Genomic DNA, 26,757 nt, shown 5'->3' on the forward strand with positions numbered 1-26,757 from the left:
AATAAGACAGTTGCATTACAATTTCTAGAAAATTTAAGCTGCTTAGAAGATGGGGGGCGGGGAGAAGCAAAGATTGTCCTGGACCAGTGATGGCCAAACTTGGCCCTCCAGCTGTTTTGGGACTACAACTCCCATCATCCCTAGCTAACAAGACCAGTGGTCAGGGATGATGGGGATTGTAGTCCCAAAACAGCTGGAGGGCCAAGTTTGGCCATCACTGTCCTAGACAGTATAGCTTTACTGAGAAGTGTTCCCTACCCCCATAGTATGGACGTCAACGCATCACATTATTCTGTCAGTGTAATGTATCTGCTTTGAGTAACAGTTATTTCTTTTATAGGATTATTCTCACAAGACTATGTTCCTCTCTAGACAGACAACTTCACAATAATAGGCTCCTTGGGATTTATTTATTTAAATAACTTATATGTAAGTTTACTCATGTACCCATGTCTAATGTTGATACCCTAAAGCATTGCTTGATTTTCATTTTCCACGTATCTCTTTCAAGGTCTGTGCCTCATTGCTGTGTTATCCCACTTTCCAAACTATTGGAAGTTTACCACAATATTTTCCCTAATTCTTTTCTATATAAGTATGGACTAATAGTAAATAATACCTCCTTTCCAAGATTGCTAACAACTGTTTCTTAACATGATTCCACACACCCATAAATGGAGTTGAGGTTCATGTAGGAATATACAAACACAACAAGAGCGAAAATTCTCTCTGAGGATTGCTCAGATTCCTACTTTGTCATGATTGCACATTTTTGGAAGCTGAAATAGTACGCAGAGATGTAAAGCATGGCCACCAAATCTTCAGAGAATCCCCTGAGATGTACTACTGTGACTCACAATGAATTTCATTTGCGCTAGAGGTGTGAATTCTCTTTAAAAAATAAATGGCAAATGTGTTTGGAGAGGGAGTAGAATGCCTGAAACAGTGATGCTAATAGTCACAGACACCGCAAGCAGGTGAACTGGAGCTGGGATCACCCAATGAAAGCAATGGGGCAATTATAGGATGCTGCTCTTTCATAATTGCTTATACAATTGGGACCCTCTGTCCAGTCTGTCCAAACTTGGAAAGGTGCTTTCTAATAGTGTAGAATGCCTAATAATGCCAGTGTTGACAGAAAACAGCAAAGTTACAGGCAGAAGACCAAGTATCCCATTGAAATAAATAGAAAAACAAAAAATGGTAAAGTAATAAAGGATCAAAAACAAAACGAATGCAATTCAAATGAATGAAAATGAAGCAAACCAAACTTTTAAATTTAGGTTGAATATAAAAACAGGACATTTTCCCTCGTCCACATTGAATTTTCACCTGTGAATCCATATTTAATTACTGCATTTAATATCAAACTTTCCCATATGCAAGTACGCATTTGCTTTACCTGCTTGATCTTTAAATATTTTTGATATGACGACAGGCACTTTGTGCTCAGCACCACCCTGAAAGAGATAAGTGACAAGAAGAAGAGTTTTAGCTGCTCATCGCCTTCACTTTTTTGCACTACGTATCAAAAAAGAGAAGAGAAGAAAGAATTATGCATACCTTTATACTTAAGCCCAAGCCACCAACTGGTTGTCTACGAAGTTTAACAGTTCTGTGCTTTAAAAAATGGTAGAAAAAATAAATTTAGGTGAAAATACAATATTAGATGCATGCATATCGAATTTGTGCTATCTCACCTATTCTCTCTTCTCATATTCTAGAAAGCTGAAAGACTACATTCCATAAAATAAGATGATATTTAATTCATAACACTATCACTAGCACAAAAGATGGGCTTTTTTTCTTCATTTACTGAAGGGGGAAATTAAATCCTTTGCACCAGTTTGTACCTTGAGTTGCACAATTTTCTATGACAAATGCAATCCAGATATATGCACAGGACTTTCATGATTTTCAACTGGTTGCTCAGACTATTCCACTGTTCACAGATATGAGCAGGAGCTTGTGCCGTTGGAGCCACTGACCGCAGAAAACTATACTTGTCAACTATGAAGCACGTCCCATTGAATTTTATGTGGTTTACTCACTTGAACAGCAATCCTACACATGCACTGAACTCAACAAGGCTTACTTCTGAGTAAACTTGCAGAGGGACAAATCTCATTAAAGGAATGGGTGCAGCAATATAAATGTTTGATTGGACTGATAAGCTTTTATTTAAAATGTTCTGGTTTGCCCTTGTCAAATCTCTGAAAGTTTAAAAATACAGAGCATTGCTTCCGGTGTATGTTTGTACAAAAGTTTGTATTCTTTGCTGATATCAGTTATACCCTTGATTTCCATTTTTAGTTTTCAAATCAATCTTTTTCCATATCCAGCTGACTTTCCTGCAGTGAGCTACCCTACTCATATTAATCTATTTCTCATGGTTATTTCTTCAATGCTTTTTTTTTAAAAAAGCAGGTACGTGAGATAAAATCTTTATGGACATCTTCTGTAGCAATCTATCTCACATTTAATAGCACCTTGCATTTTTGACATTTTATTCATGCTCACTTTTCTTGGTACTTGACATAATAATGGAACACGAAGAGCTTCATTTTATCTATTGACAGTAAATGTATAGTAATACTGTTTAGCAACACGCTGAGTGCAGCTGTAGCCGCAATGCCTTTTCTCATCACCGGGAGCAGATATGGTTGGATATTTCAAGGTTGTTGTTGCTATCATCATCATCATCATCATTATTATTATTATTCACTCTGTATAGAGGAAAATTATTGTTCAGATATTTATATTATATTTATTATATTACGTTTCATTTTACCAAAACTATTGCTTGATTTGTTTTCTAAGGAAACACCTGTAAGTCTGATTAATTTCCACAAAGGCTTCTGCAGAGTTTTATTTTGACGCATATATGAAAAAGAAACTGACATCATCAGCTTGAGGAAAGAACTCGTTGCATTATTGCTTTGGTGCTGTACTAGCAAAGCAAGTTCAACATTCCCAACAGTGGTGTGCAGTGAAATTTTTCATAAGGGAACAGTTAGGACCAGAGGTGCCAGTTTACGAGGGCAATTTGTGGGAGGAAAGGCATTGCACCTCCCTCGCTAATCTGGGCAAAAGCTTCCCAGTCCTTGGAAAGGGGGCGCCAGAATTTTTGACAGGATGCTGGAGCCCTGTTGCCTCCTTCCCAAAGCTGGGCAGGCATTGAGAAGGTGGAGGGGGTGTGTGTGGTGTAGTGGTTAAGAGTGGCAGATTCGTAATCTGGTGAACCGGGTTCGTGTCTCTGCTCCTCCACATGCAGCTGCTGGGTGACCTTGGGCTAGTCACACTTCTCTGAAGTCTCTCAGCCCCACTCACCTCACAGAGTGTTTGTTGTGGGGGAGGAAGGGAAAGGAGAATGTTAGCCGCTTTGAGACTCCTTCGGGTAGTGATAAAGCGGGATATCAAATCCAAACTCCTGCTCCTCCTCCTCCTCCTCTTCTTCTTCTTCTCTTGGACTCTGTTGGAGCATTGCATCTCCCTCCCTAAGCCGAGCAGAAGCTTCCCGGGCTTAGGAAAGGAGATGCCCGGCTTTAATACTCTAACTTACCAGGGACATTTAGGGAACTAGAATATTCCCCCCTAGTCTACTGATGGCACACCACTGATTCCAAACTAACTGCATGGCTTTTATTCAGTTACAAGTACAGTGAGCTTGAATTCTGGAAAGACACGGTAACATTCCCACACATCCCCTTCCTCTGGTTGAATATTTTTAAATATATTTAAAGAAGCAACTGAAGTCGCCTGGGAACTGAGTTGAAAATGCTGCTTTGCCTCCATAGCTTGCAAAGGGGCTCAGAAAAGCGAGGTCACATCATCATCTCAGCACTAGTTTTAAGGGACTACTGAATCTGAGAAATTGGTCGTGTTTGCATGTAATGCTAAGCCAAACCATGGCTTAGTATGAGCATGCTGGCTCCCAGAGCAGGGCTTACAGCTGCTCTGCTCCTTTAGGCTCAGCTAAGTGTGGCAGCCAAACTCTCTTCTCCTTAACCGTCATCCTGGGTTCAGATGACACGCGAAGGGAAACTTTGGCTTAGCTGCTGCACTGAGCTAAAAGAACTTGAGAGGAGGAAAGCAGCTACAAGCTCAGCTCTGAGAAGCAGCACATTTGCACAGGGCCAGTGAGACAGAGTTTGGCTTACTGTGATGCACAAACCAGGACATTTTGCAAGTCTCAGATTACAGTTATTTAGCCTGACAAATTGCAATTAGTCATTCAAGAAAAGAAATAATAAAGAGTAGTGCACTGAAAGTGCTCTGCAATTAAATTTTAATGAATATGTGCATACCAGCAACACTTAACTAATATAGCTGATATTTAATCCAGATGTATAGAATCTATCATCTTGTAAGGCATCAAATCAAATGTTAAGAAGGACTGCAGCATTTTAATATTTTGAGGTTGAATTTTGTTAATTAGCAGCATGGTTGATTAACTAGTATCTAAATATATCCAGATAATGGGGAAATGAGCAATTAAATCTTAACTTATTTTAAATGCCAGTTATTTTAATTAAAATACTCAACAGGGCAAAGAAACCGCAATATGAGCGTTGACTTGCAAACCTTTTAAACCAAGAGTATTTACTTCTACCTTATAATTTTTCTAAGTCTGCAAAAGATGGAGTTTATTGTACATGTTTTAAAAGGATGTTATTTATTTTGGATTGCATTTAAGCTATAGTATAAGCATTCATGGGACGCGGGTGGCGCTGTGGGTAAAAGCCTCAGCGCCTAGGGCTTGCTGATCGAAAGGTCAGCGGTTCGAATCCCCGCGGCGGGGTGCGCTCCCGTTGCTCGGTCCCAGCGCCTGCCAACCTAGCAGTTCGAAAGCACCCCCGGGTGCAAGTAGATAAATAGGGACCGCTTACTGGCAGGAAGGTAAACGGCGTTTCCGTGTGCTGCGCTGGCTCGCCAGATGCAGCTTGTCACGCTAGCCACGTGACCCGGAAGTGTCTCCGGACAGCGCTGGCCCCCAGCCTCTTAAGTGAGATGGGCGCACAACCCTAGAGTCTGTCAAGACTGACCCGTACGGGCAGGGGTACCTTTACCTTTACTATAAGCATTCATATGCATATGCATTCAGTCATTCTGGCAAGCATGAAAGGTCCACAGAGAACTCTGTGATTGCAACCATTCAATCTCATAAATTACTGTATTTTTCCGCCTATAAGACGCCCTTATGTATAAGATGCCCCCTATTTTGGGGGACTCAGATTTAAGAAAATGGGGGGAAATGGCCCCATGTATAAGATACCCCCTAATTTTTGACATTATTTTAAAGGAAAAAAACTTAGTCTTATACATGGAAAAATACGGTATTTACTAACTGGGTGGGGCAGAGCTTCCAGCAGGTGAGTCACTGTTGCTTACTGGGTGTGGGGGTGGTTCAGGCAGCAGGGAGGTCAGCACAGTGCAAACACCTCAGCTGAGCCAATCCAGCACTCCTGCTGGTGTGTTTGCACCTTACCGACTGACACATTGCTTTGCCCTTCTCCTTTTGAGTACAGCACAGCAGCTCTGCCCCACCTGGTGAGCTACTTCTGTACACCTGGTGAATTCAGCTCACCTTCCTTGCTTAGAAGCATTCATAAAATTGCAGCTAAGGACCCTCAAAAAATCTCCAGACTCACAGAATCCTACATTGCCATCCATGTGGGATGGTGAGTGGCAGTTCGATCAGCTGTGAGTAGGCTCCAGGAATATAAGTGAATGCGTTAGGGGAGAGGATTGTGCCTGCTGACCGTTATGTTGGGTCTCCTGCATATGTTGATTTGCAGGTGTGCACAGGAGCCTATCTCCATACAGCATCCAGTGTGTAATCCATTCCTTGTGAAATGAGATTTCAGAGCAAATACATATATGCCTTCCATGCACATATTCTGAATCTATGAAGTGAAAGCTAGGGCTATAAGGCATAGACCCATTCTTCCACCATAGATTCATTCCTACATTGTTTTATTCTGAACACAGAGTTTATACATCTGTCTAAATAGCTGCCCTGTACAGTGAATACTGTTCCTTTAACTGAAATATTAAGTAATTCCACTGAGGGCCAAACTACACATAATACCAAACTTGAAGCACATCAGTTTGTTTGGTTTAAAAAAGAAAGAAAGAAAGAAATCCTGTTTTTTATTGGGGCTACAGTATGTTGCAAGGGGAGCTTTAAAGTCTCCTATGATCTGGATGGAAATTCACCCTTTGCTACTATTAACCACTGGGGAAGGAGCGGAGAGATTCTCATTGGCCTTTGTTGACTTTGAAAAGTGTTACCATCTGCTGTTCCTTGCCAGCACATTCTGCTCCACCAAGAATGCATGGGTTTCATTTCATTATATATATATTTTAAACATCTAAATACCTCCACAACCGTATAGCAGGGAAAAAAGTATTCCACTATGAAGTAAATTATACCCAAGATGCACAGTTTAAAGGCAATTTTGTGGGAGGACGGGACCTGATTGTTGTGCTTTAAAGGTTTTATTGGATGAAGATTTCCTGAAAACTAATCCCAGCCACAGACCTATCTCCTGCAACAGAAGTTGTTAGTCATGTGCATGAGTGACGATTGGTAATGGAAGTTCTGGATTATGGGCTGGTATTACTGTAATCCCTTTTTTACTGTCTCTGCTTCATCTTTCCGTGCTGTCAAATGCTGGAAGCCTCTGGTAACAAAAACACTCCACCGGCACATTGTTCTACTGTGCTCTCTATATGCAGATACGTTTAAAAAAACTGCAAAAGCAAACAAACCACTCAATGCCATCTATATAAAAGTAGCAACAGGAGATGAATGATTTTTAAAGAATGATGCAATTCGTTTTAGCATTTTGTTTCTTAGCCACCGCAAGTGCTGTTGCTGGCTAGTTGGCAGTACATCCATTTTAAAAGAAGGGGGAAAAAATCATACTGCATGATTATTCTAGTGCTGTTCTGCTTCCAGAATGGCTTTTGATTCAGTAGAAACATCCACTCATGTAAGAGAAGGGGAGCTGATTTTCTCCACCTCCTGCTTCCTGCCACAGCACTAAGTAAATCTGTGTGGAGTTCGCCCTCCTAGGTGTGTGACATAATACTGGGTTCATAAGGAAAGGGTTAACTAATTGTAAAATGACTAACCAATGGGAACCCAAGGGGCAGAGTTAACTGTGTATAAGGTTTAAGCACATAGGTTTTTTCGGGGGTGTTAGGGTGGCTGAGAAGACAGTCTGGAGTTAGAAGAGACAGAGAAGATAAGTCTGTGGGCTGGGCTAGTCTGGTGTGAGAGAGGGAGAGAATTTGTTAAGAGGAGTTAGTCAAAGAGTTGAGATAATCAGTCAGATGGTATTAGGAAGGTATAGGCTGGTAAAGAAACTAAAGTTAAGATACTAACAGGAATATTATCTGAGAAACCATAAACTTGTTAATGTTTGTAAAATAAACTTGGGGTTATTTTGGTTCAATTTTAACAACTGTCTGGACTCAGTGTTTTACCAGAGAGTAACGGATTGGTGGCAGCAGGGAAGCGAACACAGTGGTGGCACAGGGATCAATAGTCCGTTAAATGTCTGGGGACCCTGTGTGATCACCACAAAAGTGGTGGCAGAGGTGGGATAACATCAATACCCCGTGGTCGCCACAATCTGTTCCAGAACACTATGGAAAGTGGTGTTAGGGGCTATGGAGGGAGAATCAGAGAAAATTAGCTCCACTTCTCCTACCTTAATTGAGGCTTCCATGAGATCAGCACTGTATTTTCACTTATCGGAATTTGAACTTGTACCTACCTACTGACAGAAAGAAATAGGGGCTTCTATCTTATACACACTTACTGGGTAATAAATCCCATTGAACTCAACAGGATTCACATCTGAGTAGACATACATAGTAGTGCAGCCTACTGGGATGATCCAGACCTTCCTTTGTGCCCAGGATGAGGGTCAGCATCAGTACAGAAAACCAAGCAAAATCTTCAAACCTTCCTAGATGTAATTACCCTTTGTTGTGTACATCTAGAGCAGCGGTTCTCAACCTGTGGGTCCCCAGATGTTGTTGGACTACAACTTCCATCATCCCTGAGCTCTGGCCTTGCTAGCTAGGGGTGATGGGAGTTGTAGTTCAACAACATCTGGGGACCCACAGGTTGAGAACCGCTGATCTAGAGAATTAGATGGAAATGGGCCTTCCCAGTTGTATCCACCAAGTTTAGTGGGAACAGCACACGTATCGTCATTTGATTGCATCCACATTCGGTTGTATGAAACAAGTGCATTTCCCCTGCAACATAATCTATAAAAATTTTGCCTGAATTTTCTTTTCCTCAAAGGCTTTCCCAGTCACTCTAATGGGAGAAGGAACTCTGCATGCACCCCGCCCCCATTAAAGTAAACAGAGAAAGCCTTGTAGACAGGAGAGCTCAGAGCATACACTGCAGAGGAAGTATAGCTCTGGGTGGGTATTTTGAGAACTGTGGATCCAGTGTACCTCCTCAGGTTAAGTTTTCTATTTTTCATGCAATTAGTTTTATTACTGCAGAAAGATTCACACTCCATATTTAAAAAGATTGCTAGCTATGTTCTATCCAATTATGCTAAATGTAACTGACAAACTACTTTAAAGTTCCTTTAAAAATAATAATAATAATATATATTATTTAGTTTGCTGCTGTGACTTATTTCAGGTATCATTTGGCCTCTTGATTTATTCAGTAATTATCCTAGAATATATACTGTGATGTGAATCCTTTTAAAAAATATATAGTAAACATACCCACACCCACTACTTTTGAACTAGAGTTCACTGTGTAATGCAGGTTTAAACTTCACTCAGGCTTGAAAAGAGATTCTAATTGCTGTTCGGAACAGAAAAGCTGCCACAACATGAAATCAATATTCCCTCCCCCACCCCCGGTTTTCAACTTGTGATTTTGATTTTCCTATCAGATTCACTAATAGCCACATTCTTATTAAAGCCTTTCTCCCTGACGTACTCATGACGGATGCTGAATTGATAAAGAAATTATTTTCCTGACCTGGAATGCAGCAGCTACAAAGTACAAGTCGAAAGGCATCAGGGATGTTTTGCTTCCTTTCATCTATTTTGGGAAGGGAAGTTGCTCTGTATGTGTCAGTGCACAATGCAATAAACTGAATGGGACATATGCTGGTGAAATGTTCTGAGCAACATAGCATGTGTCAGTGTACCAAGCCAGGGGAATATCTTATTTTTATTTTGAAGGGCAGGGGAAGTTGTTATCAACGCGGTTCACAGCGGATCTGTAATAGGGACATCATGTGACGTGTTCTCATAGTGCCGTAATGTAATAAATGGAATGTCTGTCAAGCATGCAAAAGTAAATAACACTCCAATCCTACATAAAAACATTACTTTGGAATGCTTTTCCATTGACAACAGCGAGGCTTATTTCTAAAGAATGAAAGACAGTTTGTGCATTAAGTCCATTGTCTCTACTTGTACATGCCAAAAAATATGATATGGAGGATGTGTCAAGCGACCAGGTTAGCCTGTGCCAAGGTCATTTTTTCCCTCCATGTGGAAGTCTTCCATACACCATTCAGCCAGATACTGTAATAGGAAGCCTTTTCACCATGTGCAGAACTAATTTCTACACGAAGGTAGAAAGTGTGGCGTATCTTATGAAATGGTCACGTCAGTCTGTGAGCAATGACTGAGCTACCTGAAGGCTGCCAGGCTTCTCTTCACTATTGTGAAGCGGAAGTGCAAACCAATCATGAAAAAAGGACGAACAAAGGAGAAAGGTTACATTTATCTCCTAAACAGCATGACTTTAATCCTGACCTACTTCTATCACCTCTGCAAAGGACAGGATAATACACTACAAATGGAAAGGTGGAATTCTTTGCAAGCCTTCACATCCATTCAGTTTGACATATGTTCAAACTAAGGATGGGAGAATCTGTCAATTCTCGTTTCTCTCTCTCCCCCTCCCAAGCTTAAGTTCTGTTTTCCACATCAGTTTCCTATACACACACATGTATGTGTGTATATAGATAGATGATAGACAGACAGACAGACAGACAGACAGACAGACAGAGTCCTCTTGGAAATGCATCAGCATATTAGTACAAATTTCTACTAATACACACATTTTTTATACACGCAAACTTTGCTTAATGTTCACATTTATGCAAAATAATCTCCCCAAATACAATCCATTTGGGTATGTTAATTTCACTAATATATGCGTTTTATGCACATTATGCCGTAGCATGTGCATTTTTAAAAACATATCAGACATCTGAAGGCAGCCCTGTTTAGGGAAGCTTTTAATGTTTAACAGACCACTGTATTTTAATATTTTGTTGGAAGCTGCCCAGAGTGGCTGGGGAAACCCAGCCAGATGGGCGGGGTATAAATATGTTTGTTTGTTTGTTTGTTTGTTTGTTTGTTTTACCTGACTGGAGACCCACATTGCGAAATTCAGAGAAGCACAAATCTGGAAGGATGATGGCTCTGTTTCAGTTTGCATATTGTTTCAGAAAGTGTGAATTAGGTACAATCACATTTAAATGCAAATCCTAAATTGAAACAGTAACAATTCATTACTGGTCTTGGTGTCGGGGAAAAAAGAAGGGTACTTGTATTGTTTTACACATGATCACCACTGACTTGTTTTAACTGAAACAGCAAAATCATGTGCTTATACGAAATAGTGTGCTTGTACAGAAAGAAGACGTGAGAATTTCTTGAGACAAAACATTGTATTTAACAGCAGCAAGAGTTCTTCTAGCAAAGTATTGGAAGACACAAGAACTACCCACGCTGGAAGAGTGGCAGACGAAGGTGATTGACTATATGGGACTGGCGGAGATGACGGGCAGAATCCGTGACCAAGGGAAAGAGACGGTGGAAGAAGACTGGAAGAAATTTAAATTTTACCTTAAAAATTGTTGTAAAATCAGTGAGTGTTAAAATGTCATGGGTAAAGCATAGCAGATTTGCAGCGATAAATGATTGGACAAGTGGGGAAAAAAAAGGTTAAAGAAAGGGAATTACAAGTATTTTAGATCAGGGGTTGCTGAAAAAGTTTAAAACAGGGATGCAGAAAAGGGAGGCATGGGGAAGTCGTTGAAATTGGGTATAAGAAAAAAAATCTATGAAATTATACATGTTTATATGTTTGTTTGTTTGTGTATTGTTGTTTGTAATGTCTTAAAATATATGTTGAAAAACTAATAAAAATTTTATAAAAAAAAGAAAAAAAGAAAAAACAAAACAAAACATTGTATTTAGAGAATTGTGACACTAGCAGCACAAATCCTATATGTGTCTCAGGCTACTCAGAAGTAAGTCCCATTGAGTTTATTTGCCGCTAAGCTGGTATAGGATTGCAGTCTATGTGCCTAAATAGAGTAACATTATAAATACAGTAACATGTGAAGTGGCAGAAATGTTGTATGTTTTGAGACTGAAAACCTGATGGAAGAACAGGGCTTGGATAACTGAGGATGAAGTGCCCCTGCCCCTGACAAATAATAATAATAATAATAATAATAATAATAATAATAATAATAATAATTTATTATTTATACCCCGCCCATCTGGCTGGGCCTCCCCAGCCACTCTGGGCGGCTTCCATAGAAACCAAAAATACAGTAAAATATCACACGTTAAAAACTTCCCTGAACAGGGCTGCCTTAAGATGTCTTCTGAATGTCAGGTAGTTATTTATTACTTTGACATCTGCTGGAAGGGCGTTCCTCCTGTATCCTTCCAAATGACAGTAGCTTCAAGGGCCATTACAAAAGGTAAGTGGACTGCTCTCTCCACCCCACCCCACCCAGTAATTTGGACACTGTGAAATACAGAGAGTTTTACTATTTCATATCCGATACGAGAATGCGAAGCTCCTGTTCGAAGGCAGTTTTGATGACACCTATTGTTTAGAAAGGCCTAACTTTCTGCAGAATCCAGTATCAATGTTTGTAACAGAATCTGAACTATATGCCTGTAATTTACTGATCCAGAAAGATTCTGCAGACAACTACAGATCAATTCCACTGTTATTAATGATTTATGCTTCCCTCCATGGTTTACAAGCTAGCAACATTAATGATATGCTTTCTTTTATCTTTGGGTGATAATTGCCCTCTCTCTCAGCTAGGCGATTAATTACAACTCAGGCAGTTTATGATCCCCCACCCCAGCCCAGAGTCAGCGGTGTCCATTTTGTCATCATCCTCTGTGAAAGTCATTATCCTTTCATAAAAGCCTTAGCTACTGTGAATAATAAACCCAACTTTTTTAATCATGACCTTCTTGCTTATAACATCACATCTGACTTCTGCTCCCAGCATGGGGGTTGGTTCAGGCCATTTCTGGGACATTCAAAAAGGCTAAGACACAGAAGCTTGGGCTCAAACCTACCTCTCAACAACTCCCACTTGTCTCTGGCCTTGTCTTTATAGCTGTCTCACCTCTCATTCCCATATTTTTCATGAAAGGGGTCCATCTGGAATCATCGTGTACCAGCCAAGCTGCCTTTTCAACTGAGCAGTAATCACTGAAGCACACATACTGAAGCACCTCAGTTCAGAATATAGCTTAACCAGCTTTCTGGATGGTAAGGCACACAGCACATGGGAGCACACACCCAGCAGACTTTTCAGAGAATGGAGAATACTCTTTCAAAGTATTTTCCAGGGAGAGGGTGTCTAAAGATTTTGAAGATTTGCAGGGTAAGTACTGAGAAACGAGACTTGGGTCCTCTAAAGACAAGGACACCTCATATAATTTTTCCTCAGGACCTCCATCTACTGAAATTAATTGGACATCCTGAACTCCTAACATTTGGCACTTGGAGTCTCTACCTGTCCCCAATAATCCAGTTGAAAGAGGCACCACTTTACAAGTTAGCAAGAAGCCATGTGGAAAAGGAGGGTTGTTGTGTGCCCCTTATACAGCTGAGCAGGTGGTCTTTGGCTTGTCTGGGTGGGTGTGTCATAAGTTATACAAGTCTGCAATAATGAGCAAAAATAAACTGAAGCAGTAAAGAGTGGGAGGCTAGCAGGTAGAAATAGATGGGATTACAAAGGAGAATATAAGACTGAGAAGATACTAATTTCCTGGGAAGAATGCTCAACACTGAGTACTTATGAATTCCTTGGATGAAGTATCAGTGGAAAAACCCTAAGGTGGAAGAAGAGGATGAGCAACAGAAAGGAAATAAACCAGATTGAACAGATGAGAAATGAAAAAAACAAAAACAAAATAGAAGTGTACCGTTTTTATTTTAAGGTGTACGATAAAGAAGATATCTGTTATACAATGACAGTTTAGGAAGTGCAGTAGGGGGCTGGAGATTTTAGCATTTCCAAAATGTAACAAACGTTTGAGAATGTTACAAAGGTTTGGGTTTTTATTTTTGCTTACATTTTGTGTTCCAGTTTGAAATTGTTTAACAACAACAACAAAGATTCTACAATGAATTCATACAGGAAAGATGCATATGTTGGGTGACCTTGGGCCTCTCACTCTTCCTCTGCTTAACCTAACTCACAGTATTGTTAGGATAAAATGAAGGAGAGAAACACGTTCTCATCTTGAGCTCCTGGGGGAGGGGAATGGTGGGGTATATGTGCAATAAATTAGAGTTTATGAGAATTTCATTTTTTGTCGGGTTAAACATTTATCCATGTGTGCATATTATGTCACCCTTTTAACATTTAGAAACCCATGTTGGCAATTATCATCAACCACAAAGTGCCAAATGACTTAATCATGGATGTCACCTTTGTACCATTTAGAAGTCCATGTTGGCAATTATCTTCCATCACAAAATGTGCCATTTATTAATAACCTGGTACTGTATATAGCGACAGGCGACATACTGCAATTAGAGTGCAGCATCTAATCCTTAGTAAAGGGTTGGGTGCCTGTTAACTGATGTAGCTGAAGGAACCTTTAGCAGCAAGTCATGCTGTCTGCCAAAGTACCTTGCGGTTCGCTGAATGTCTCTTACCCAGGTCACATCTCACTGTCCCCTTTCACATTAAGATAAACTATTCCTATTATCCCGAGTTTGTTCTACAGATGACTTTCAGAAACAAGTAAATAAGAAAGAAAATAGGTGAGCTGGAAAACATGCAGTGTTGTGGTCCCAGATGACATTTTTTTAAAAAAAGAATAAAAAATAAACATTAGTTCTGTCAATAGTTCAAAGTGTAATTCAGTCCTAGCCTCCCAGCTTCAAGGCAGGTTCAAAAAAGTTTCATTATCTCCCCAAAGCGCTACCTTTCGCATTTAGTTTAAAGATGTTTAAACTTTACAGAAGGGCTGTGCCTTTGAGCAGTGTCACAAATATCTGTGTAGAAGTGCATGTGAATCTGAGCTGTTCAAATGCTAAATCACAGGATATCGACACAGCCCTGTTTAGAATATTTAGTGGCACATGGAAAAGAAAAAGCAGTTGCGCCATTTTAAATCCCATGAGAACCTGAGGAGCTTAGGAGTCATGGGAGCATCAATATTTGATACCGAGAAGAACATAATGTGTCTTTATTCTCTTCGTCAAAGTATTTCATTGGGACCAAGGTGGTACTTTACAGAAAGGTAAACACTGCTGAAGGTAAATGGGGTTCCCAATTCTTACATACTTTCATTTATTTCCCTTTGCTGCTGTTATTGCTTTGCAAACCTTTAAGAATTTATTTCTACCTGGCAAGCTATTCATATCCTTTGGCACACTTTTGATATTACCTGTTTAGAACAGTGTACTTTCAGGTAATTTTGAAAGATAGAAAAAACATATGGTTGGGAGCACAAAGTTAGAGAAGCACTTACATTTGCACTGTGATCACTTCCACTAACACAGATGACATCTTGTTTTTGAATTGTTAGTACCTCTTTTGTAAGCTTCAGTCGGATTTCATAGGCGTTTTCGGATATTTCGTCATATAGCAATGCAATACCAGTTTTTGTCTGTAGAGGCAAGGTAATGGGGGGGGGAGGGAGGGGAAAAACAGATCAAAGATGTCAAATGCATAGCCTTTAAAAATAACAATGATATATAATTTGTATCTTCTGTGTCCTAATAACAGTTTATCTCACCTATGCTTGCAAAGCTGTGTGGTAAAAGGTAGTAAGGAGACACTTTAACAGAAAATATTCAAGTTACATTCTATATCAATATTCATGAACTGCTTAATCCTATCATCTTCTTTAGCTCTTGCATACCAGCAAAGTCTCGCAGTGTGAGCTAATGAAGGCTTTTCCTGCACCACAAGTATTTGGCAGACATGTCTCGTTCTCCCAAACTCGCCTCTAAGAAAAGTCATCAAATTCCTCTGCAACACAACACTGCTGGTGTAGCATTGTGCCAATGCTACAGGAACAAAGTCACTTTCTACAGACTCTGGGGTTGCGGCGCTCATCTCGCTTTATTGGCCGAGGGAGCCGGCGTACAGCTTCCAGGTCATGTGGCCAGCATGACTAAGCCGCTTCTGGCGGACCAGAGCAGCGCACGGAAACGCTGTTTACCTTCCCGCTGGATTTATCTACTTGTACTTTGACGTCCTTTCGAACTGCTAGGTTGGCAGGAGCAGGGACCGAGCAATGGGAGCTCAGTCTTTAGAGATGGACAAAAAGTTTATGCAAGTCTCCCCCTCCTTCTGCTCTCTTAAAATATCCACTGTGAAAAGTGATAAAATGCTAGTTGGTGCTTCTGATGGAAATAGGCATAAAACACACACAACTACTTATCTAGCCACAAACTGTAGCGAAATGCAAACCAGGAGTAGATTGGTATCTAAGCATTAAAAAGAAATATCACAAGACTGCTAAAAGGAAAGTCATTCATTGATACTATGCATAGATTCACTCAGTGATGGGTGAAGGGCCATAGTTTAGTGGTCTAAGCTTAGTGGCTTAAGCCTTGCAAGCAGAAGCCCCAGATTCAAATCCTGCTGGCACCTCCCAGTAGGGATGGGAGAGATACTTGCTTGAAATCCTGGAACATAATGTAGATCTTTTCAAATCTTAGACATTTGAATGAAATGATTATCTTACTGTATCATCTGCCAGCATTCTCAAAAACCCCAAAACAGAGCCGGCCACATCTTAGAAGCAACTAAACAGTCATCCAATATGGGAGAGAAACTGACTGAATGCATCTTCCAAGAAATTATTCAAGTCCTCCATCTTCAATAATGTTGAACAAAGTTTAATTTGGATCATTTGCTTAAGCTTACTTAGATCTACAGCATTAAGTTAAAAAAAATGACTTCCTGTTTTTGTTCCGTATTTGCATTAATTTAAAAATACAGTGGTACCTCGGGTTACATACGCTTCAGGTTACAGACTCTGCTAACCCAGATATAGTGCTTCAGGTTAAGAACTTTGCTTCAGGATAAGAACAGAAATCGGGCTCCGGCGGCGCAGCAGCAGCAGGAGGCCCCATTAGCTAAAGTGGTGCTTCAGCTTAAGAACAGTTTCAGGTTAAGAATGGACCTCCGGAATGAATTAAGTACTTAACCTGAGGTACCACTGTATTTATAAGCAATAAGCCTAAACAATAAATGGCATTCGCATATGAGTTACATTATGCAATAGGGTTTTTTAAAAAAAATTATGAGGGGATAAATTTTTCATAGATATCTATGTGTGGAATCCACTTCTCACTGAAGTCAATGGAAAAATTAATGGAGCTACGACTACAGTGGTAGCTCGCAAGACGAAAAACTCGCAAGACGAAAGAGTTTTCCGTTTTTTGAGTCGTTCCGCAAGACGAATTTCCCTATGGGCTTGCTTCGCAAGACGAAACGTCTTGCGAGTTATTGCGAGTTTGTTTCCTTTTTCTTAAAGCCGCTAATAGCCGCTAAGCCACTAAGCTGCTAATAGCCATGCTTCAAAAGACGAAAAACCGCAAGACGAAGAGACTCGCGGAACGGATTAATTTCGTCTTGCGAGGCACCACTGTATTTAGCAGAGGACATTTTTTAACCAAACACAGACCAATATCAAGTGCTACTACTGCTTAAGAAACCCATGATCCATATAGCTATGTATTAGTACATCTATCTGTAACTTTCATTCAATTCTCAGGAACAGACATAAGCATGATAAGGACAAGTCAGCTGAGGGTCCCATGAATGAACCACTGGACACTGTGGATCAGAGGTCATGCAAAAACCTTTTTTAGAAATAATCCAAAATATCAGGGCCAATGTTTCATGATGAAATGAAACTATGTTTGTTCTGTCCACTTTCAAGCTGAAGTGGAGGTTATGTATAGGTTATTTTCTGAAACACAAAACAAGGGATGAATGGGAATTTGTGATTAATGATGACACAACACTCCAAAATCTTCCACTGTATGGATCCTAATGCACCTCATTTATTACTTATATCAAGTCTCTCAACTAAAAGCCTTGTTAAAAATAGCCCTGGGTTATAACGTAGGCATCTTCTGTTAATGACATTAGCCTTGGAACAGGAGTGATTAACAGCTGGTTCTCAATCTGTGTGATCTTAATCACGAGAAAGTAAGCAGTAATGGCTTGTTTAATTACTGTAAACACAGTGTGTCACCAGCTAATTAGATATGATTGATTGTTGTCAACCTCATTCTCTGCTCAAGACATCAGACACAAACATTTGAATTCAGTAATACATGTTCAGAATGAACTTTCAGAATATCCTTTTGGGTAAAAGGACAGGTATTGTGGCGAAGGAAGGGAGGACCAACACTCAACAGGATAAATTGCTAGAACAGAGACCATGACATTCCAAATAGACTCTGAATAGGCAATGAAGTTTTAAAACAAACCAAAAAAGTCATAAAACATCTATTTTAAATTGGAAGATAATTTTGAATAGTTTAGAATTTAATGTTTACATTTTGTGCTGCAATGTTCACAAGCTTGGCTTTGCAGACAAACAGGCAAGAAGGATATAGTAACTAATAGTATTCAGATTTTAAAACTTTATTTTACTTTTTAATGGACAGCTAGCTACTTTGGAAGCACCATTGCCCATACTCAATTATTCTATTCCTATTGACCTCACTACAAACATCGTTGAGCGACATGTTTTGTTGCTAGGATGGACAATTGGCATGTTGTAGCTCCTTGTTATATTTAAGAATATCAGTACAATCCAACATTTACAGCAAATCCAGCTTCCAAGGAGTGTGCTGCAATTGTTGCTAGCACTGCAGCGGCATTGGTGGCAGCAGCCAATGAATTGCTCGGAAGCCGGATCTGCTGCCCTTGTGGACCCCGCCGCCTAAGGCAGCTGCCTCACCTTGCCTTATGGGTGAGCCGGCCTTATACAGGCCTGATCCCGCAGGCTCTTCTTATGCATCATTTGTTATTGTTTCCTGCAAAGGTTTCCAGCTTTCAGCACGTTTCCAAAAAGAACAGCTGTCTTCTAATTAAAATAAACCATAAAAAAGAATAGTTTTGACAACAATACCATGTTTTATGAAACATGGTTGGGATACAACCTTCACCAACACCCTTCATGTGAGCTGAAAACACTTCCATGGAAGGGGGGGGGGGGAAGATACCAGATGTCCTTCTGGTGGCAATCTCTTCTCATGGGACATGCCTCAAGTTTAACTTGGTGGGGATGACCAAGTTACACAACGTGGAACTGTTGTGATAATGGGGAATTGAGAAGCTGCATATGCAAACAGAAAACTGCATGCAATTATTTGGATTCCAGCTATCTCCCAACCTTTGTATTTAACTTGGCTGGTTGCCACAGGCAACAAGGGATTCTATGCAAGTGAGTGAGTGGGTTGGTAGAGGAGGGGCAGAGCAATGAGTCGCTCTGCCATGAGTGCCCTCTGTTTCCATTGTCCACAGCCAGCATGGGAGGGACGGATCATTCCATACCTCTCCCATCAGTCCGCTTGGTTTCCATGCTGGTCACAAAGAAATGTGTGTTCCCTGCTCTGCAGCCAAAATGAAAACGCAACAGGATGATGGTAAATAGCCTCTTAATAATTTGTGACAAGTATGGTGTGATTAGATATCCTGAATATGAATAAATCACAGTGACGTGAAGGTTCTATTGAATTCTTCATTGAGATGAAGATTTAAAGTTTTTTTCCATGCCAGCAGCAGAGTCACCATAGAATAAATCTGATCGGTTAACAGCCCTGGAATACCCAAGCCAAGATCTGCATAGAGGAAGGGCTCTGTGGCAGAGGGTATCCTTTGCACGTAGAAGGTTCCAGGTTCAATCCCTGGCCTCCCCAGTTAGGGCTGGAAGAGAACCCTGTCTGAAATGCTAGATATTTTCTGCCAGTCAGTGTAGACCATACTGAGATAGCTGGACAATGGCATGTTCCTAAAACTGTTCTCACTTCTGCAGCACATAAACACACACCCTTTATGATCTTTGGCATGGCAATCTCTCTGCCTTCATTCCTTATCTGCACAAATGCCACAGGGATGCCCCCTTTCTTAGCACTGAGATTGGGTGAGAAAATAAATAAATACAGCACCGCAGCCTGGTTCTGTACACCAGGTGCCATTAAGGAAATTGTTTTAAATCTTCCAGAAATCACAAAGGTAAACAAGAGTCGAAAGCATTTAGAAGTCCAAGGCTGCAAAACTAGGTGCCCTTGAAAACTTATTATGTAAACAAGAAACCTATTGGGAGAGGATTATAGGAAAGTCAGGCCAGTAATTCCTAAGGGGGGGGGAGCAATGTGAAGACATGCTAGATAAGAGATTACAGTATGTCAATACAAAAATACTCAGAACTATACGGCATAAAGACAGCTCATCCATATATATGGCGCGATTCATTGATTGCAAGAAGAGTATATTTGCTATACATGCGCTTCTGAGAATTAATTTCCAGAAAGAGCTTTCCTTCTAGCAGTATACAACCAATGTTATTTACACAGTAAATATTTTAAAAAAGCAAACTTATGTTGTCAAAATATCATGCTGTTTCCTTATATGGCTATGACATGACAAAAATATGACTTAAAAAGCCATTGGCCTCAGTGTTATTGTTCTCTTTTCAATGAAAAGTGAACAGAAAGGGTTTCTTCTAGAAGATTTCTCCCAAAACAGTACACTGAAAGTTTAGTCCAGTTATTATTCTTTCTGGGAATGTGCTTTAGGATGTGAACACCTGCAAACAGGGCTTCAAAGAGCTTCATCAGCCGTGATGACTTGTAAATATAATTTTATGCCAAGGGGCACACATCAGTGGTGGGTGGGGTCAGGTGCAAAAACGAAAAGACTAATGGAAAGACAAATGTATTTGACACTATAGAGGTCAGAGATTTCTACATATCTCTTCCAGGCAAGCAAGAGGCAGTATCAGATTCAAGGACACATTTCAGCCAAGCAAAGGCACACAAGGGGAGGGATGCGGGTCAGGGAGAAGCATGAGGACCAAAATAGGTAAGTCTTTGCTTCTTGGGCCCTCAATTCCCTCCCCCTGTGCTCTGGAAATTGGTGGCGTCTACTTTCCTAGTTTTTGTTCAATATAAATCTTTATAACTCAAAATAATATTTCTAAGGTATTAAAACTGAAGGTAGCAATGTTGACCCATTAGAAAAAGGAATAATTGAAAAAAGTTAAAGTAAACTTCATTAGAACCAACTTAAATGTTACATAGCCGTGAGCACGTGTTTAAATTTTCCAGAACGCTTCTCAGGGTGGATGCTAAGAAGAAAGTAAGGAGACCTAGCCTCAAACATGGAAATTCTGCTTGCACATGAAAAGATGAAAAGTCATGTGCTTATGGAAAAAACAGACAAAGCAACTTATTGCATTGCTCCCCTAACAAGCTGGAGGTCTGAGAAGAAACTGTAAGCAAATTTGGAAAGTAAAAAGATGCTTCCTCTCAGGCTTCTCCAACTTTTTTTGAGGTTCTTGCCAGGAGCAAGTACAAAGCAGCTAACAGATAATTCCACAATTAATTTGCTTGTTTTGCATAATTAGCAAACAATATGCATGCTACACAAACTAGGCTTCCATGGTTTAGGGAAATGTGGCAACCATAGGACAGGTATTTCGTCTCCTTTCCAGGTGCCTCCCAGTTGACACGCCACCTGGGAAAAAGGCAAGAAGGAACCGACAAATGTAAAACTAGAATTACCCACCAATTCTGTTTTATTTTTTAAATGAAAACACACTCCTTTCTCTCTCAGTGGGTTGGCTGGCTCAGTAGTTTGGCAGCAAAAAGAACCAATGAGGAGTAAAGCAGCTCTTCAGGAACCCACAATCTCACATAGTCTTACTAGGGTTGGCTTAACATGTCATGTGAACTTGTTAGTCTTTTAAAAATATATATTATTATTTACATTTACATTTCCTGATGTCCTCTGTCCAACAAAATAATTCCATCCCTCAGCAAAATCAACATTCCATAACCTTCCTTCTCTTTTGTAAACTAAGTCAGTTAACTTGCCCCTTTCCATCAATTTCATGTATTTTATTAATCACTCCCACTCTTTGGAGCTTGTTCACGGTCCACACTATCTTAGCAGCTAGATAGTGGCTTCAGATTCCTAACCACTTCGCCCTCAATTATATTAAACAGAATCAACACTGGGGAAGGTCTCAATGTGGTTTATATATCAGCAACAGCCTATGTACATTTTGCCCCTAATCACTAGTTGTAATTGGGCATTCCAACCACACATGCAACAATATGCGTTTCCTGTTGTGCATTACCAACATTTAAATCAATTTACCAAAAAAATTACATTTATTCTTGCAGGTGTTAAGTACGATCTCAATAGTAATTTATTTTATGCTTCCCTAATTAATAAACTTTGTGAATACCTTTCCACCTGGCTCCTAGTATTTTCCCACTGTTGATCTGAAATAGGTAAAAGACCCCCTGATAGTTAAGTCCAGTCAGGGGGACGGCTCTGGAGTTACGGTGTTCATTTCGCTTTACTGGCTGAGGGAGCCAGCGTTTGTCCGCAGACAGCTTCTGGGTCATGTGGCCAGCATGACTAAGACGCTTCTGGTGAACCAGAGCAGCGCACGGAAATGCTGTTTACCTTCCCGTCAGAGTGGTACCTATTTATCTACTTGCACTTGACGTGCTTTCAAACTGCTAGGTGGGCAGGAGCAGGGACTGAGAAATGGGAGCTCACCCCATCATGGGGATTCGAAGTGCCGACCTTCTGATCGGCAAGCCCTAGGCTCTGTGATTTAGACCACAGCACCATAGCCCACCCCAAATCTTTCCCCCATTAATTCAGTTTTACTTCCTCATATGCATCAGTTTATTACAATTTAGCTCAGTTGGTAAAGCAAGAGACGCTTTTAATCCCAGGGTTGTGGGTTTGAGCCCCACACTGGGCAAAAGGATTCCTGCATTGCAGTGGGTTGGACTAGATGATCCTTGTGGACCCTAACAACTCTGCATTTCTATGATTCTATGAATTTTCTGATAGAATCTCCTTTGTTTAGCTTATTATTATTTTCCCCGAAGTTGCCTCTTGTCTAAATATAAATCTTGGAACCAATATTTCCTACAAGAAATGTATTGTTTGAAACCCTAGTTTAGCTGTGCACAGTACGTCAACTTTCTTGCACTCTCACTAGGCTTGGCTTAGCAGGTTGTGAATGTTGAGGGGGCTCAGAACTTACAGGGTTAAGAGTTCTGAGTGATGACGCCTCACATTCTGAGGGCGGGCATAGAACACGGAAGGGGTGTGGATTTCTCTGTGTGTTTTTCAGTCTGCGTGTTTGCTTCAAGGAGAGAGCAAGCGAGATGTCGGCTCTCTCGCCAGGCAGGAGATTTATAGCTGTTGTGTTTTGCTAAGGAATAAAGACTTTAAAGATAAGGACACTGCCTGTCAGCCTGAGTTATTGCTACCACACGACGGAACGTTCAAGCTTCTACTTCCGCTGTGTTTTACGCTCTGCTGAGTCAAAGGTCCCGGGGGAAGACCAGAGCTGCGAGAGGGAAGTGTGCCGGACCCCGGTCGAACTTGACCCCGAATAGGTTATGGCGATCAGCAATTAAGATAAGCAACGTTCGTGCGTGTGAGGAAACTGCAGGCAGAATCGGCAGAGGCCAGCTAAGGAGTAGCTGGAGCCAGCCGGGAGGAGCTGAGATCTGCCGGACCGGGAGGTACTCGTGAGTAAGCTGGGCCCCCGGGGAGAGATGGCAGACAGCCAGAAGTTGTCAATCCCTCTTGATAAGGTGGACGGGAGCAAGCCCTGGGCCGAGAGAAGGCAGGCACTGAAGAAAGCAGTGGGAGCCAGGCCAGAGGGGGCTGAGAATTGCTCTGAGGAAGCACCATGCCCAGGAGGGGCTGGTGGATGCCCAAGAAGCCCAGAGGGACGCCCAGAGGGGGCCAAGAGCTGCACGGAAGCTGGGGAACGCCCAGAGAGTCAAGGAGGGGCTGTGGGACGCCCTGGAAGCCCAAAGTGGGCTGGAGCCGTGTCTAAAAGCTGCTGCGATGCTTTGACACGCCAGAGAGACAGGCAGCCGTGTGCTGGAAAGCTGCTGGAAGCTGGGAAGAGGAAAGCAGAGGCAAGCTGTTCCTCTGGAGGCGGTGCACCCAAGTTTGGAGGTGCAGGCCAGGAAGGCCAGTCCAAGGGTCTTGAGAGTGCCCAGGCTGTTTGGCAGGAGCTGGAGGGGGTTTGCAGAGAAACCACAGCAGAAGCCAAAAGCCATTTTCCCAACGGCAGAAAAGCCTCAAGGAGGAGGGCTGCTGGAAAGGTTGGGGGAGCACTGACGTCCAAAGGCACGTTTGCAAAGTTTTCCACTAGGCGATGTTTTGTTTGTGCCTCGGCTGAACACCTGCGATGGAGCTGCCCACAGAGAGCGAGAGAGCTAGGGCAGGATGTTTCCAAGGTCGTTTCCCATGGGAACCAGTCGGGTTTCCATGGCAACAGCGCAGGCAGGCGTGAGAAAGGTTATCAGCTGACTGCGTCGATGGCGGTTTTGGACAACACCACCTGCAGCGAGAGCTCCAAGGTCGGGGGGAGCAGGAAGTCAGTTGCTAAGGCAACAAAGAAGGACAACTCCGGTGGGGGGAGAGTGCTACGTTGGGTTGTTGACTCAGCTGCGAATGCCCATTTGGTAACAGCGCCACCTGATGGACAAATGTGGAACTGCAAAGCTGTTTCAACTGAGAAAACTGTTAGATTTGCTACAGGTGCACAGGGGCGTGTAACCCATGTTTCTAACATGTTCGTCTCCTTTTTACAGGCTGAATTGAAGGTTTATGTTCTCCCTGAGATAAAACATTGCTTGCTGTCTGTACCTTCTCTTTTACAGGAGGGATATTCTGTGAGTTTTGAAAAAAATGTTTGTACAATTTCCAGAGGTGGAGAGCAACTGGTACGTGTTGAAAAAAATCAGAACAACCTCTTTGTTCTGGAATCACCTCTCGAGGGTGAGGGGAAAGCCACTGACCACACTCATGTGTCGTGTGCTTGCGTGTGGCACAAGAGAATGTCACATGGGTCCTGTGAGGACGTCCAGATGTTATCAGAGTGCACCAAAGGTTGCAAGGTAAAAGAATGTGGTAAACCTTTGAACTGCAAGGCTTGCAGGAAAGCCAGAAACAAGGGATTTAATGATCCCAGGGTAGAGAGAGTCACCACAAAGCCTTTTGAGCTTGTGCATGCAGACCTTTTAGGTATGCCACAGCCAAGTCTGGGCAAGGCCAAGTGGCTGATGGTGCTGACAGATGATTTTACTAGGAACGCATGGGCTTTCACGCTGAAAGCTAAGGAGGTAGCAGCGCAACTGATCAAAGATTGGGTTGCAGAGGTGGAACAGAGGTTCTCCACCAAGGTGCAAGGTTTCCAGTTTGACCGTGGTTCTGAGGTCACTGGGTCTGCTCTAAAGGGTTTCTTTCGCCAGAGGGGGATATGTCACAAGGTGACTTCTCCTCAGGAGAGTGGCGTGGCAGAGCTGAGGAGTAAAGCCCTGGTACGAGCATCCGAAATTCTACTGGATGACTCTGGTTTGCCTCACAGTTTTTGGGGGGAGGCGGTAAAAACGGCCAATTTCTCGATGAACAGGTGCTACAATGCAGTGGTAGGTGACACCCCATATTTCTTGCTCAACGGACAGAAGCCACAGGTGCATTTCTTCCGTTCTTTTGGTTGCAGGGCCATGGTGCCTGTACCAAAGTGGTTGCAGCAAGAAGGTGGGCCAAAGTACCAGGAAATGATCTTCTGTGGATATGAGCCTGCGACAAAAGGGTGGAGATTTGCGTACCCAGAAGGTGATCAGACCAAGCTTCTGGTCAGTAAACAGGCTGAGTTCTTTGAGCAGGATGGTTGGGCAAGGCGCAAAGTGCGCTCTGACGTTCACTCAGATTGTCTGTCTGACTCTGAGGAGGAAAGAGAGCCAGAGCCTGAACCTGCTGGTGGAGACCAGGTCCCTGAACAGAGTAGGGCGTCTCCACAGGTTGTTAAGGGAGTGTCCAAGAGTGAGCCCTCATCTCCTGTGCGCATAATGGAGAAAGCTCACAGACGTGTCAAGTCAGAGGGGGAGTCTTCTGATGAGGAAGACACAAATGCTGGCCCCAGTGGGTCAGGAGGAGCACCCCAGTTTGTGCCCAGGCGGTCATCGCGGGCTACAAAGGGAATTCCACCTGAGAGGTTTCAGGTCACAAATGCGTGGGTTGGTTTCGCACAGTGCGAACCTGAGGTTTGTGAGGTTCAACAGGTGCCTAACAACGATGCCAGGAAGGGGCGGAAGGCAATGGGGAAGGTGTTGAACACTCAGAAGTCCTCTCAGAATGTGATTCGAGAGGGGGTGTTGAGGGGGCTCAGAACTTACAGGGTTAAGAGTTCTGAGTGATGACGCCTCACATTCTGAGGGCGGGCATAGAACACGGAAGGGGTGTGGATTTCTCTGTGTGTTTTTCAGTCTGCGTGTTTGCTTCAAGGAGAGAGCAAGCGAGATGTCGGCTCTCTCGCCAGGCAGGAGATTTATAGCTGTTGTGTTTTGCTAAGGAATAAAGACTTTAAAGATAAGGACACTGCCTGTCAGCCTGAGTTATTGCTACCACACGACGGAACGTTCAAGCTTCTACTTCCGCTGTGTTTTACGCTCTGCTGAGTCAAAGGTCCCGGGGGAAGACCAGAGCTGCGAGAGGGAAGTGTGCCGGACCCCGGTCGAACTTGACCCCGGTCGAACTTCGGACCCCGAACTTCGGACCCCGAACTTCGGACCCCGAAGTTGCCTCTTGTCTAAATATAAATCTTGGAACCAATATTTCCTACAAGAAATGTATTGTTTGAAACCCTAGTTTAGCTGTGCACAGTACGTCAACTTTCTTGCACTCTCACTAGGCTTGGCTTAGCAGGTTGTGAAAACCAGGGCAATCGATATCAAGCAAATGAAAAAAGAAAATCAGTCATAGAGATACTGTTGAGGCAAAATAAACCTGGAAGCCAATTCCCAGTCCGTCTGGGAAAATAGTACAGTACTTGAGACACTGTCGGGGTTATGACATAATACACAGTTGCTTACTTATCCCTGAACTGTGCTCTCTTGGCAACAGTGGAAGAATTGACAAAACCTTCTGTCAAATCTTTTATAAATAACATGCAGAGAGAAAATGTAGGTGTTGCTTAAATGTCCCCTACAGATAAAAATCAACTTTCATTTCACAAATCAGTGATGTAGTGGTAAATGTTGATGTGCAGGGGCTTATCAAGGCAGCATCCACAGCCATGCCTCAAAGGAGAGTCCAAAACTGCAGGCAGCTGTATGGATATATTATCATGCACACCAAAATAACAGAAGTGCATAGC

General features: G+C 42.0%; 1 protein-coding gene across 3 annotated transcripts in view; it reads right to left on the reverse strand.

Annotated features, from left to right (window-relative positions):
• SNTG2 (syntrophin gamma 2) overlaps nucleotides 1-26,757 on the reverse strand; it is a 218,262-nt gene that overhangs the window by 119,013 nt on the left and 72,492 nt on the right. The window contains exons 2-4 of one of the 3 annotated variants that reach the window (XM_053380786.1): nucleotides 14,884-14,961; nucleotides 1,564-1,620; nucleotides 1,403-1,460 (exon numbers count right to left, since the gene is read on the reverse strand). In XM_053380786.1, coding sequence (XP_053236761.1) covers nucleotides 1,403-1,460; nucleotides 1,564-1,620; nucleotides 14,884-14,961 — 193 coding nt within the window. Of the gene's footprint in view, nucleotides 1-1,402; nucleotides 1,461-1,563; nucleotides 1,621-14,823; nucleotides 14,962-26,757 lie in introns of those variants that run through there. The other 2 variants (XM_053380785.1, XM_053380787.1) reach the window with 2 other exon arrangements.

Source organism: Podarcis raffonei, chromosome 3, assembly GCF_027172205.1.
Source record: "Podarcis raffonei isolate rPodRaf1 chromosome 3, rPodRaf1.pri, whole genome shotgun sequence".
Taxonomy (NCBI): Eukaryota; Metazoa; Chordata; class Lepidosauria; order Squamata; family Lacertidae; genus Podarcis; species Podarcis raffonei.